The sequence below is a fragment of the Mytilus californianus genome, unplaced genomic scaffold (genome assembly GCF_021869535.1).
Source record: "Mytilus californianus isolate M0D057914Y unplaced genomic scaffold, xbMytCali1.0.p SCAF_10, whole genome shotgun sequence".
In the NCBI taxonomy this organism is placed as follows: domain Eukaryota; kingdom Metazoa; phylum Mollusca; class Bivalvia; order Mytilida; family Mytilidae; genus Mytilus; species Mytilus californianus.
Window position 1 is genome coordinate 6,397,343 of NW_026262582.1, and position 15,326 is coordinate 6,412,668.

At 34.9% G+C, this 15,326-nt stretch overlaps 1 protein-coding gene across 1 annotated transcript; it reads right to left on the minus strand.

The window, feature by feature from the left end:
* Window positions 1-10,981: 10,981 nt before the first annotated feature.
* On the minus strand, window positions 10,982-15,200 carry LOC127717526 (uncharacterized). The gene is made up of 4 exons (XM_052223206.1): window positions 15,123-15,200; window positions 13,706-13,788; window positions 12,515-12,608; window positions 10,982-11,249 (listed from the first exon to the last, which is right to left on the minus strand). The coding sequence occupies exons 1-4, from the start codon at window positions 15,187-15,189 to the stop codon at window positions 11,014-11,016; spliced, it is 480 nt and encodes a 159-aa protein (XP_052079166.1). The 5' UTR covers window positions 15,190-15,200; the 3' UTR covers window positions 10,982-11,013.
* Between the last annotated feature and the right edge of the window lie 126 nt (window positions 15,201-15,326).

Sequence of the window (15,326 nt, forward strand, 5' to 3'; positions counted from 1 at the left end):
GCTTCCAAACTTTCGCTTTCGAGGTCACTTCGACGTTGAACATGTATATCATTTTTTACATAAACAATTATCCCCCCTCCAACCTTGTGTTGACCTCTGTCACGACGGAAGGGGTGCTGGTAATTTAGGATTTCAATTGATTCGTCTGTATGATTATTGTTTAACCAGGTTTCACTAAACGCTAAAATGTCGAAATCAGAATATTCAGCTTGAATCAGATCTATTTTCGGGGCTAGGCTTTGTACATTTAAGTGAAGAATTGAGACTGATTTTGAGAAAAGTTCACTGAAATCCGACATGTCAGTTGAGTTAATTGAACTTTGAGAAGAATCGATATCGTCACTTGGACCTGGATTTACCTCTATTCCTGCTAGGATTAGCAAAATTTGTATAACAAATAGTAAAAATGAAATAATAAATAGTCTAAGATTCACATTTACACTTGTTGTTTTTTGTACATTTGAGTCTACATGTTTCATCTCTGAAGGTTTAGGGCACACACCTAGTTGATGCGACAACGTGAAGATTAAAATTGATAACACCAGTGCCTGCGAGACACTTTTACAAGCGAGAAGTAAGTTGATACAGATAAAATCAATATAATTTAGTCTTTGTTTGATGTTTTTGCCTGGTGAGTATTGGCCAACTCTCATACGATATAACTCGATTCCTACCCCCATGAGTTATGTTACATCTGGCTGAAATTGGTCAAACTGAGAGCGGCCGTATACAAAGTTAAATAATCCATAGCATTTCGTTTGTTTTGTGAAAAAAGTGTAAGTAAAAAATAAGAAAAAATTGTGAGAACAAAAATTGAATAACAATATGTTATATGCATGAAGCAAAAGAAAAAGTATGCACATGTACATGGATTGAACAAGTAGTTTGGAGGAATGAGTATACACATGTATAAATGATACAACTTTATCTACGTAGTAATTCAGTACAACTGTTAATACCAGCCGTGTCAAATCAACTCGATTTAATATTGCCTGATTGATTATTTGATCGCTGAATTGACAAGATCTGTCCATACAATTTACCATTTATAGTAAGCATACACGTTTTAAACAGTACAAATCGCTGTACGTTTTGTTTAAAGATTGCTTGTATACGATAAAATTTACAAATTGAAAGTAATATCTTCTTTTTTAAAGTTGTTTTAGGAGCTTGAAGTTAGCCATGAAAATTTCCTTACCATGGATTTTAACATCATGTAAAAACAACCGTTATAGTTTTACCTTTTTCACGCATGAGTAATTTATTTTACTATGAGAGTTTGTGTTGTGAACTTCAATACGTTAAAATTTGTCACGTGACAAATCAGCGATCAAGGTAAGTATTCCCGTGTAATTAACAGGAATTTGGATGAATTACAAATTAGATGTATTATGTACGAGAATTGTGTAGCATGTAATTATAGAAAAATAAACAAATAAATAAACAATACAAAAAAAAGCAAAAAATTCTGAAACAGGACTGTCAAATAGTCTGAATACATGTAGAAATACGTACACAAAAAAAAAATGTTGTCAATATATGCAGTTTTATTCAAAGTTAAATCATGAAATTTGGACACTCGTGTTTTCAGCTGATGCATTTGAAGATGCTCTCTCTGCTAATTCCTTCGCTCGTGCTTCCGCATATGTTATGAGTTGTGGTGGTGTGTACTCGCGTCTGTTTTGTTTGTTGTTGTAGTCTAGCCTATCAAGGAAGTCCATGGAACCAGGACAGCAGTATATCGATACAAAACGTAGGAACGCTGGCATTGTGTTGACAACATGGACTTGCATTTGATTGTCCTTTACATAAATTTTCCCATCAACTGTCCACGTGTCTCTTAGATGATGCTCAATGCTGAGCTGTCTGGCTTTGTATGCAATGGCGTTTCTCGGCTTGGTCAGGTCCTCATTCATTCTGACGTACTTGTATTCTATTTTCCCTTTTAAGAATTTTCTGCATCTGAGGATCCTCTTTTTAACATTATGATCCTTAATCTTGACAATTATTTGTCTAGGAGGCTGAAACTTGTTGTTAACTCGGCCGTCTTCATTGCCTTCCCTTGTGCGTGGTTTACCAATTCTATGAGATCGAATGATGTCTTCGGGTGTTAGTTGTTCATCGATGGTTTTGATAAGATCTTTGACTAACTCGTTTGTTTGAATGGAAGATTCATCTATACCACCGTCAGGAATGCCGTTGATACGAATTAAGTCCCGTCGACTGTATTGTTCTAACGCATCCATGCCATCACGCAGCGATTGGTTTTCTTTATTAAGCCTCTCTATTTCAAATTTGTACTGATCTATTGTGGCTTTGATTGTGTAGTCGATCTCACAATGTATCATCTCTTTTAATTGCAAGGCTATTTGAAGGATATCTGACTGGGCTAAAGTGCATGTAATTGGCTGCGGTAAAGTTTCAGATGTAGTTCCAGTCGTTGGTTGGTATTGCAGAGAGCTGAGGCCTGCAGGGACAGAAGCATGATGAATAGCGTTAGGGTCAACATGAACGGGTGAGGAACCCGGAGAAGACATTGCGAATTTTTTACTTGAATCTTGTTCAGGTGGTGTAGGCTTGCTGTGATGACGGAGCCTGTTTGTATTTACTGGAGTTTCGGGTTGCATTTTGTCAGTGATTAAGGATGAATGTCGTAGTTTTGTAATAAAAAAGGTGGATTAACAGTGTAAGGCTGGTATGCAAAACAGGAACTTGGAATGTTTATATTGTTTGTTGTTGTTTATTATTACACAGTTAACAGTTTTAAACGAATACCTACAATCTGTTGAGAACAGCTCACACACAATATTCCATATAGTGTCAAATCATAATCAGGATAAAAAACTTCAAATATTAGTTCATCGTCACTATCACAATATTAATTTCATCCTTATATACTCAATCCTCCGTTTAAAGTTTAATTATAAATCCATTTTCTTTACATTTTTTTTCCCCAGAAAAAAAAGACGTCTTATCAAGTCAGAGCATGCGCACAATCCCGTTTATGTTTATTTGGGGCATACATCTATTTTTACTGCAGGTTTTGGCATATTTTAATCGGAATTATAGAAAAATGGAATGTTGTTAGTAGTTACAAAACAGAAAATGATGAACACTTTTAGCAAAAGATGAATTGGATCGGGTTTCTGTGTATTCACATTATTTGTACAACTCTCCTTACTCTTGTGAATTTTTGGAATTTCCGTTACCTAAATGGTTCGCGAAAATTAATATTTTGTATAAAGTATAGTAATTATGATGATATGGTCTTATGATTGCCTATGAGGTTGATGCAATCTCAGCGTCCTCATCTATGACGTTCAGAACGTCTAAAACAGTAACTATTTCATAATGCATTGAAAGATGCATGAATGACTGTTTAATGTTTAGCGGCAGATTAAATAGAATAGAAAATGGAAACGGGGACTTAGTCAATGACATAGCAACAGAATAAAGCAGAAAACAGCTCAAGGCCACCAATGGTTCTTCATTGAAACAAGAAAATCCTGCACCCGGAGCCGCACTTGCCAGGTCCGGTCTGTGTTTTTGATAGTTATTTTTCAGCTTTTTATCGATCTGAAGTGTTAACCCCTTTTAACTAATTCTTGTAGCTTGTTCTTATTTTGTACTGTTACATCACTGTCCTAGGGTATGGCGCCAGCAACCAAGATTAACCCTGCAGCATTCCGTATGTGTCTGTCACCAATACTAGTAACATGAACAAGGAGCCTCTAATTCAGAAGTTGTCGTTTATTGCTGTATATCATATTTGTTTTTGTTCTTCGTTTTGTTCATAAACCAGGCCGTTAGTTTTCTTATTTGAAATGTTTTACATTCGAGATATTGGGGCTTTTATAGCTAACTATGCGATATGGATTTAGCTCATTATTGAGGGCCGTATGTTGACCTATCGTTTTTAACTTTTATCTCCTTATGTCTCTGGTGGAGAGTTTTCTCATTGGCAATCATACTACATCTTCTCATTCTTTTATTGAGCTGACCCCTAAACAATAATGTATATTAGTTCAGTGAAATGGACGCCACACTTAACTCCGAAACATTCAAATGAAACAAAATAATAATAAAAAAAAAAGACACACACAAGATTAGCAAATGCTAGAGGTACCTGATTATAGACAAGCGTAAACCTGTAGTGGGGTTTAACATGTTTTGTGAGATCTCTCATTTTTCTTCGAGCAGCAACTATCAATTTTAAAGTCTTTGATTTGACCCGGCCGGGATTTAAAACCACGAACTCCCGCTCTCGAGGCGAGCACTAGTAGTATTGTATTAATATTTTAAATGAAACAACGAGAAGGAGTATTGCTTGAATTGATAAAGTAAAATAAATCAATAATTGATGATTAATAAATGCAACGAAAGACTTTACCTTGTGAATATCTTTTGGAAACTGGTATTTGATTTAAATTATAAACGAAATGTCCCTGAAATAATTAATTTCAGCTTAAAAAGCTCGTATGCGTTTTGACATGAGATTTTCTTCTTGAATGCAGGTCATGACCTGTATTTCATTTTCAGTGGTTGACTGGTATGAAAAATACATCATAGGCAGTCAACACAACTGACTAAAAGATCCAAACAAACATATACATAAATCTAACATAGACGCAGAAGACAAAGGTACAGAAGAAGCTGAAATCTAACATAGACGCAGAAGACAAAGGTACAGTAGCAGCTGAAATCTAACATAGACGCAGAAGACAAAGGTACAGTAGCAGCTGAAATCTAACATAGACGCAGAAGACAAAGGTACAGTAGCAGCTGAAATCCAACATAGACGCAGAAGACAAAGGTACAGTAGCAGCTGAAATCTAACATAGACACAGAAGACAAAGGTACAGTAGCAGCTGAAATCTAACATAGACGCAGAAGACAAAAGTACAGTAGCAGCTGAAATCTAACATAGACGCCAAAGACAAAGGTACAGTAGCAGCTGATAATCAACTTGACAAAAACGCCAACACATACGTTTTTGTCGTTAGTAGTAACTTGACAAAGACGCCGATAAAAAAGTTGTTATTGATAGAATTTACCGTCCTAATACATGTCATACAATGTATACACTTTCTCGATAAATTAAAAACTAAGAAAAATATAAACACAAGGATAAATAAAAACAACACTGTAAAACTCCTCTATTGTCAGCATCGCACATAAAGACCAAACAGAATGAAACTAAAATATGATTTGTACTTTAAAAAAACAACCTTTACTTTGATGAAATGTCCCATGTCGGAGGACAGAGTTGTACAATCAAATGGCTTTTAAATTAGAAGACTTTATTACACGTTCAGAAAATAAGTTAAAAACTTACTGTGACAGCCATACAAAACGTTCATATTACTTATGCTATCTGAAGTTTGCGATTTTTAGTTAAAATTCCGGCCGCCATGTTGAATTGATGAATACCAACTAATGAAAGGATACATATGATTCAGATTGGATTTGATTAACTCAGTAGTTTAGAAAGAGAAAATTAACACAACATTAAGCATACCGAAGACAGAGGGTACCAACGTAAATACAAACATATTTTTATAAACTAGATCGTAACTGCTGCGTCTATTTTTGTCTTAGTGGAAGTTGTCATCAACAAGGATATTGTCACCAGTCCTTACAACCCCAAGAAGGCATGTCATTGTTGAAGGCCGTACGGTTGCCTATGATTGCTTACATCCACTCCATTTGAACTTTGGTGGATAGTGGTCTCATAGGCAATCATACCACATCTCCTTATTCATATAATTATTGTGGTCTGGCTAGAACGTATATCCAAGGATGTCTGTAGTATGTTTAAACCGAGGTGTTAATATTCTTACTTCGTTCCTTATACGTCGAATTAGTTCGTAACTCAATCGCCTCGTTCACAGACAGTTTAACTATTTCTGAGTACGTCGTCATCTCGTCCCTAGTGGGTTCAGAACGTAATTGTCATCACGTCCTGGCCTGACGGCTATAAAAGTCCAGCACGTTACTCTCTCGTTTCATATTTTTCATGTCGGGGTCTTTTATAGCCGACTATATGGTATGGGTTTTTCTCATTGTTGAAGGCCGTATGGTTGCCTATAATTGCTTACATTCACTGCATTTGAACTTTGGTGGATATTTGTCTCATTGGCAATCATATTCGAGACAGCCACTTTTTATATATTTTTCAGTTGTGCTGGTATTCTTATAGCTTGTTTTTTTTTAAATAATGATACATGCCTATGGTGACATGCTTTATGATGGTCTGATATTCCGTTTGATACCTCTAATGCTATGGTGATATTCGTCTTCAATGTTATAAGCTGAACTACAGCATGAAAATACATATGTTAATATTATAATAGTAGGTATGTATATTATTTCCCCTCTTTACAGACTAAAACTGTGATCACGTTCACTGAAGATACACCCAGCCCTGGGCATACAAGTAACTTAATGATCAACCATTGAGAAAACTGTTTCTTTTTATACAATCCCCTGTCTGATTGTACTAAGACGGAGTGTACGTATTAAGAACTGCATAAGAAAGCAATAAAGAAACGAGTAGAGCGTACTGAGAACATACTGCTGTTCCTTGCTGTTCGGTGTGAGCCAAGGCTCCGTGTTGAAGGTCGTACGCAGTGGCGGATCCAGAAATTTTCATAAGGGGGGCCCACTGAGTGCCTAAGAGGGGGCCCGCTCCAGTCATACTTCAGTGATTCCTAAAAAAAACAACCAAATTTTTCCCACAAAAAGGGGGGAGGGCACCCTGCGCCCACCCCTCAATCCGCATCTGGTACTTTGACCTATAATTGTCAATTTTTTATACATTGTGACTTGGATGACTTTGCTTCGTGAGTTGAACTGAGAATCGATCACTTCGTGAACAATCATTATGGAACTACCAAATGAATTGAAAGCCTTACTTGTAAATATGAACTTGGATGGAAAAGAGTTGGAATGGAAATTCACCGCCAGCTCTGACCAGGTATCTGTACAGCTCACTTAGATCAAGGCTAAGGAACCGGACACCGGACACATTATCCAGGAAACCTGAGCCGGCCCTGAAAAAGAAGAACAAGCCACCATCTACCAGGATACGCAACTCTAACCGTTTCGCCCAGTGGATGGACACAAAGACAGCCGTTGTTCCCGCTGCTGCACAACAACAAAACACCCAGGCCAGCGTAGACTACAACAGTCAGACAGAAGCTAGTGACACAATAGTTGGTAAACTACTCACACCAACTAAGTACAGAGATGAACCAGTGTGAGTTGTCATCAACAAGGATACTGTCATCAGGCTTTACAACCCCAAGAAGGCATGTCATCGCCTTATTTATTACACGTCGGCAACAGAAAGAGGCAAGCGTAGTAGGATCGACTTTGATGAAGGGTTTGACATCGACGACCCTGACCTACTAACCACACCACCGCATACGTCGCTCTTGAACCTCCAATTCAAAGAAGCTATAGAAAATGACATACTGTCAGAACGGCCAAACACTCCGTACCAGCAACAACATCGCAGTCGGAGTAAGATGAAAGCAAAAAGAGAGGCAGATCCAAATCTGTAACTTACGTACATTAGTCCGCAATATCCAAAAGGATAGCCGGACCCAAAAACCAATCATCATTGTGACTTGGATGGAGATTTGTCTCATTGTCACTCATACCACATCTTCTTATATTTACATTGCGAACTTTTAGAACTAAAAAGGATAAAAAAAAACAGTAAAAGGGTCCTTGTAACACTTAACAATTCAAAATTTTAGAAAGCTTTTTTTTTATTTTTGATCAAATTTTAAAATATCAGCGTTCCAAATTTTTGAAATTTTTTGAAAGGTTGAAAATATCACCAAATAATTAGAATTCTAAAATTCTAAAATTCGTTTTAAAATTTGATAGTTTAGATATTTAATCACACTTAAAAAAATACCTAACTTTACGTGCATTTTTGATTATTTCGCTTTACGTAAAATTCGTTTTAAAATTTCATAGTTTAGATTTTTAATCAAACTTTAAAAATACTAAACATAACGTGCTTTTTTATTATTTCAATTTTCGTAAAATTGTTTTAAAATTTTATATAGATATAAGAAGATGTGGTATGAGTGCCAATGAGACAACTCTCCATCCAAGTCACAATTAGTAAAAGTAAACCATTATAGGTCAAAGTAGTTTAGATATTTAATAAAACTTTCAAAATACTAAACTTAAGTTTGCATTTTTTTAATTTTTGATTAAGGTGGTACATAACACTGCAGGGAGATAACTCTGTAAAAATCAGCTGAACGTTTTAATCACGATCTTTTGTTAATGAAATATTAAGCTCAAAAAGTCTCAATGAACAAAATTAGTGTTTGTCAAACTGCTATGTATCCAATGAATCTTTTCCGATAAAGTGTGTGATTCTTTTTTTTTGATTTTTTTTTTATATTTTTGTCAAAGGGTCAAAGTAAATATTTTGTCAAAATTTTATGAAAATCAAACGAGCCAAACTAATTTTAGTGAAGGTGTTTGGTACCACCTTAAGAAATTGAAAAAAAAAGAAAACGGACGAAAAGAGAACATTTGTATCATTTGCGCGTTTTGGGTACCTGTAAAGTGCAAAACGGAATAAAAACGGAACAAAACAAAACAATTCAAAACAACGCCAAATGTATTTTGCCAAAACGAAACGAAACGAAATTAACATTTATTAAAATTTCTATAATAAGGTATCAGCTTCATAATGATATCAACTGATTTTGTTTGCCTTTCGTGTTTGTCGAGCCTAGAGAAATCAAAGTGCTGGATCGCACCTGTGGAAAGTTTGCAACGGTAGATGTGTATTATTTCAAATAGGTTGTAGATGTGTAGATTGTGTGGTTAATGTTTTTTTTCCGACTTTAAAAAAAAAAAAACTTAATACGAGAAATAATTGTAACAGGATGCTGTTACGAAGTCTCCCAAACAAAGCTCCCATAATTAGTCATTCCCATGGTCGCCTGACATTGGGCAAAGTCCAGTACAAAGTGATATGCATAAGTGACGCCTAGGGATTAACCCTGTATTTCATTCAAATCTTCTTGAAATCATGAACAGGAATATATACGGTTTAGGGGTGGGGATCTCGACCGTTTACAAGTTCTCAAACAGGAAGGGGGTGGGAGTTACCCCAGGGGACTCGCCTTTTATTTCATTTGATTTGTTTTATTGTCCCGTACAAGAATATATATGGTTTAAGGATGGGGATCTCGACTGTTTACAAGTTCTCAAACAGGATGGGGTGGGGGTGACCCCCAGGGACTCCCCCTATATTTCATTTGATTTGTTTTATTGTCCCATACAAGAAAATTATATGGTTTAGGGGTGGGGATCTCGACCGTTTACAAGTTCTCAAACAGAAGGGGGTGGGGTTATATTTCATTTGATTTGTTTTATTGTTCTATGCTCATTACTGAAGACCGCGTATGTCTATAACTTACTGTTTTCAAGTTATATTCATTTGAAAATTAAAAAAAAATAAATCCCATAGGGTTCTATAGTAAATCCCTCCCTTCTGTAGGCCCCTCAAAATACCCCTAAATAGACCCCAATACGAAAATAATAACTGAGCAAAAACAATAAGTCTTCAAACTTTGTTTGGGAGACTTAATAACAAATAGTATATATACGAATTTTGTTATAGTCCGGTTATTGAGGCCGATTATGTAACAGCCTGAGTTTGTTATAGTCCGAGTCTGTTGTGGGCCAAGATGAGATACCAGGATACTTTCGATACACTCGGGCTTTTACGTCTTTAATAAACATTTGTAAAAATCGTAGTAAAAATAGCGTCGAAAAATGTTCATTCATGAAATATTTTAAACACGGTATTTATTTTCTCTTCAACCGGCTGACAAGAGGAAACCCCTGAAACCGGGATTATTGTTCTCTCGTCGGGAGGCACACATATATGGATCTCACGCATGTCTGGGGAATACCGATAAAATCATAACGTAGAAACTTCTGTCTCGTGTAGATGTGTATTGATTTTATTTTCCGCGCAGCGCAGATCCGCGAAGTAGTGTTTGTGATAGCCATTTTCAAAATGAAGTTGAATTCATTTGAATTATCGATGAACATTCAGTACATTTTAATTCAAGCTGTAAGCTAATCAAAATAGAAGTAACTCAAAATTTCAAAAGCATCTTCCTTGAATTAGTATTCAAACACTAGTACTACATTATCTAGGAGTAGAACATACATCCTATAGTAAGATAGCAACATATGAGCACCAATTATCAAGGATGCGTACGTATAAGTTAGTACCTAAAATTAAACTATAGTGAATGAAAACATACTTGCATGGTTCAATTCACAAGGATTTTAAATCCTTGCATTTCACAATGACGTTATTAATATTGTACAGTAATCTTTTAATTACTACGTTAATTTTTTTTTATACCGTTTTTAGTATGGTTGTATAAGTCTCTGCTATGTTTTGTATAGCAATTAATATATTTATAAAATGGAAAGTTAGACTTCAAGAAGAGATTGATTTGATAAATAAAATGTCCATCAGTAAATCAGAGTTTTTTTTTAAAAGAAAGCAACTTGTTAAGTTGAGGCAATTTAGAACTGCACATATTTTACAGACATCTGTCTATTGTTGAAGACAGTATGTTGACCTCTAGAAGTGTGCTGTTTTTTGTCGTTGGGTTGCTTTTTTCCATTTCCCCCCAATATTCTTCATATTCATATGGATAGTGTCAGGTCTATTTATCCCTCCAATGTCAAAACTTCCATATGATCCCTCCTTACATCTGTATTTTGCTTATTCGATCACTAATTAGGGGTTCAAATGGAAGCACGCCCCCCCCCCCCCCCCCCCCCCCCAAAAAAAAAAACCTGTTATGTTATCGACCTTGACATCATTGGCTTATGAAGATGCAACATCAACAGATTTAATAATGTGTCGTCATAAGCTTTTGGATTTCAACAATAAAACAATATTAGTACAATCAGACACGTGACATTCATTTATTGGAGTAAGTAAAATTATTTTTCGCAGATAAAACCTGCAGCGTAACAGTCGCAGCAGGAATTATGGAATACATAACCACGACCACCATGGAAAAGTAAACAATCTTCTGGTGCAGAAAACGATCCATTTGGTTCTGAAGAATCGAAAGCAAAGTATGCCATTTTGGTCATCTTTCCATGCTTAATCCATCTCCAATCGCCGCCAGACATATATCTGTTAACGTTACGTCCACCAATGTAGAAATGGTGACCTTGTATATAAAAATAAAGGTATATATAAATATAAAAAAAGAAAAAGAAATAACAATGTTAGCTCATTAAACAAGAGTTCATTGGTATGAATATTACATTCACACATTTTCAATAGCCGCTTATTTTCAAGGAAAATTATAAAATGAAAATTCTCTTCCAATTTAAGATTTAATGTAAAGTGACATTTTAAAATCTTTCTGTAACTATAGTTGTTTTGCTTATTTTAAAATCATTTAGAAGAGTTGATTGAAATTTGCTTGCTTAACTTCTAGTGGCAAAATATATGTTTCATGCATTGGACATTTAGACAACATCTTAAAGAGGGAGTTAGAGCTTGAAGAAGACAAAATGTAGCTTTTTTGCAACAGGCCAACTACTGTTCCATTAAAGGGTCTTGCAACACAGGCCGTTAATTTGGCCGATATCTATTTGCGCCAATAAGGAATCCATTTGTGCCACAACTCATTTGCGCCAATGCTACTTCTGGCGGAATGGTGATCTTTTACAACGATGATAGGTTTCCCTCTATCAGACTCTATTTTATTAACGATATATCAGACATTTTTACCCACTAAACGTTAAGCTACCAACAATCAATCAATCAGACATCTTTACGTGTAGAGAACTATTCTATTACTGAACAATTTATTTATTGGCGAGTTTTCTTAATTTTGATAGGTGTTCAGTTTAATCTCAAATCGATATGTTAGTTATAGTACATGATACGTGTATAATATAGGTAAAATGTAGGTAAATTTGGCGCAATTTGATTCCATGTATTGGCGCAATTGATACCACCAGAAAAATACAGAGTGGCGCAATTGATACCTTTTCAAAACTGTAATTGGCGCTAGTTGATTCTGACGGTTAATTTCATACCCAAATCCGATCGGACCAGTTAAAAATCTGACATGTTGGGACCATCTTGTAAAACAGGCGATTATACCTAGTGCTTAGTTTTTCACAAATTAGAAAAAAATCGGAATTTAAAAATAATGTTTCAATATTGCATTCCTTAAAGATTTTCGAAATGCAAACAGTCACTTTTATTATTATTTCGACGAGGAACATACACGACCTAAGTATAATTCACACATCTTTACACAACGTTGATTCTTTTTACAGTTCTGTAAAATTGATTTTCTAAAACTTATTACGTTGTCTGCCTTTTTACGCGAAGATTTTATTATTTCTATCTTCGATGATATATTCATCATAGAAGAACGCGGTGTGAAATTAATAATGTTATCAGACATGAACATACCAGTATTCATCTTCTTCAATTCATATTTCATTAACATCAATTCTTCTAAAGTCTCAAAATTGGCCATGTATGCACCATGTCTGAAGCATATCGCCTAAAAATTCAGTAAATATTATTTATGTTATACATTGACATTGCGTGATAGTTACTCTAAATTACTTTTTTTAAGATCATTTACAAGTGTATTGGTATTTTATTCTTTAATAAAGTTTATTGTTGTACACGAATCGTTAAAGAAATTTAAAGAATGTTTGACATTTTTTTTATTGCTTTCAAATAAGTCTGAAAAATTGAGCTTGAAAAGTCTATTTTTCAGATCTACTTTGTAGCAGATAAGAAGAAATGTCAAAAGTTAATATAATGATACAAATATACACATAACAATAAAATTAATTAATTATAAGCACAAATATATCTAATATCTGCTCAATCTATAAATTACCGTGATTAACATAAAAAAAGAAATAATATTTCATTATCAGAAGATATACAAAATAATTGTACTAACTTCATAGCGGGAAAAATTCAGTCTAGTGTCCGCTTTTAATGTTTAGTAATTTTTCCCAGTCATTGAATTTGTTAAAATAAGTACGGTGACCTATAGTTGTTAATTTCTGTGTCATTTGGTCTCTTGTGAAGAGTTGTCTCATTGGCAATCACACCACATCTTCTTTTTTATATCGACCATTGCATTGCTTTGACACATACTTTGAAGAAGGCACTAACCTATACAGTAATTTTGATATGACCGTTCGCTCATAATAACGCAGCAAATTCGATATAATGTAAAAATATTGAGATGTAGTATGATTGCCCATGAGACAACTATCCACCAAAGTTCATTTGAAGTGAATGTAAGCAATTATAGCAACCGTACAGCCTTCATTAATGAGATAAATCCATAACGTATAGTCGGCTATAAAAGGCCCCGACATGAAAAATATGAAACAATTCAATTGAGAAAATTAACGGCCTACTTTATAACATAACAATTTGCGAAAAACAAATATGACAGGCATGAACCAACAACAACCACTGAACTACAGGCTCCTGACTTGGGACAGGCACATGCAGAATGTGGCGGGATTAAACTTGTTTGCTGGCACCAAATCCTCCCTCTAACCTGTACACTTTTGGACGTAGGCAAAAGTTATTGACTAATGATCTTATTAGTATATATACTTAACATACAAAGGCAGTATCTGCTGTCACTTTTTGTGTATTTATAAGGTAACAGCTCTTGCCAATTCTTCGATATGGATAACTGCATTCATCTGTTGGTTAAAAAAGTATGTCAGCATGATAGTCGTGAATATGTGTTCCCAAAGACTTACCTATGATTAATACACCTTATCGCTATTCCCGCTTGACCCGAGAATCTGTCCCGCTCGAACTTTTGACGTCATACAACAATCACTTTTCCATTGTGGCGTCAGACATTTTCTATTATGACGTCAAAATTTTACGGGAAATTGTGTGATGTCCAGTTATGGCGGACAAATAGCGATAAGGTGTATTCATAACAGAGAGGAGAAAATCCAAACAGACTTACTAGTATTTCTGCTATTTTCTTTACATTTATTTTCTTCGGAAATGCCTGTACCATGAAGTCAGAAAGATGACTGTTGTTTTCCACTGTTCCGTTTGTTGATAACGTTTGATTTTGTCAGTTTTTATGAACTTTCCGTTTTTGAATTGACCTTGGAGTTCGGTATTTTTGTTATTCTTTTTACACTGTAAGTGTAAGTCCTTGTGCAGTGATAGAAAGTTACAATCTAATTAAACCAAGGACCTCTGATTTTGTTATCCTCATATATTATATATACGACCATGCGAGTTAATATAGATTTTAATTTTAATCAGATTGAGAAAGATGTGAATAGAAAGCCGAAGACACCAGAGAGACAAATGAAAGGGAATTACACCAAAGTAAAAAAAACCATTTAAATCCCGAAGAAAACTCGTGCTTTCTGGAAAAATAACCATTTTAAATGTTTGGTTGTTGTTGCTTAACGTCCAGTGACAAACATTGCACTTATTTGTTGGACGCTAACGAGTTATATAAAAGCAAGAGAAACTTGTTCTTCATATCGAGATAACAACGAGTTAACAGTGTACATTCTATAAGTTAAGTTTTCCAGATATTATTTTCACAATATATATATATGCAGCAGTATATCAGAAGGACTGTGTACAAAACGGAAAACATATTGAAATTGTGTCAAATATGACTTATTCATTGAACACAAAATAATTCGTTCAAAGAAAACACAATACAAATACCATAGGACAAGTGGCGATAGCAATTAAGAATACTTTGCATATTCTGGCTAGATAATTTTAACAAAAGATAATTTAAAACCATTTACACATACAAAGACTTTAAGTGTAACATATAGAAAAAAGAAGATGTGGTATGAGTGCCAATGAGACAACTCTCCATCCAAGTCACAATGTGTATAAAGTAAACCATTATAGGTCAAAGTACGGCCTTCAACACGGAGCCTTGGCTCACACCGAACAGCAGGCTATAAGAGACCCAAAAATGACTAGTGTAAAAGAATTCAAACAGGAAAACCAAAGGTCTTATTTATAAAAAAATATATACCTGCATGACTGCTATACACCAACACTATTCCCCATATAGCCACAACATAAATCGAATTAGCAAACATACTGAACAGAGTGACTGTCAAACAATAGAGTGAAGTTTTATAATATAATTATGATGATATCATTATCTTCAACTTGGTATCAACTATCATTTTAGTGATGGAAACATATTTTGACAATCGATCTTAATTAATGCGAT

Coding starts and splice junctions, on each gene's coding strand:
- LOC127717526 (XM_052223206.1), bottom strand. CDS start 15,189: ATGTTTGCTAATTCGATTTATGTTGTGGCTATATGGGGAATAGTGTTG. Junction 13,789..15,122: donor GGTGTATAGCAGTCATGCAG/GTATATATTTTT, acceptor TTTAACCAACAG/ATGAATGCAGTTATCCATAT. Junction 12,609..13,705: donor TGACAGCAGATACTGCCTTT/GTATGTTAAGTA, acceptor CTGAATTTTTAG/GCGATATGCTTCAGACATGG.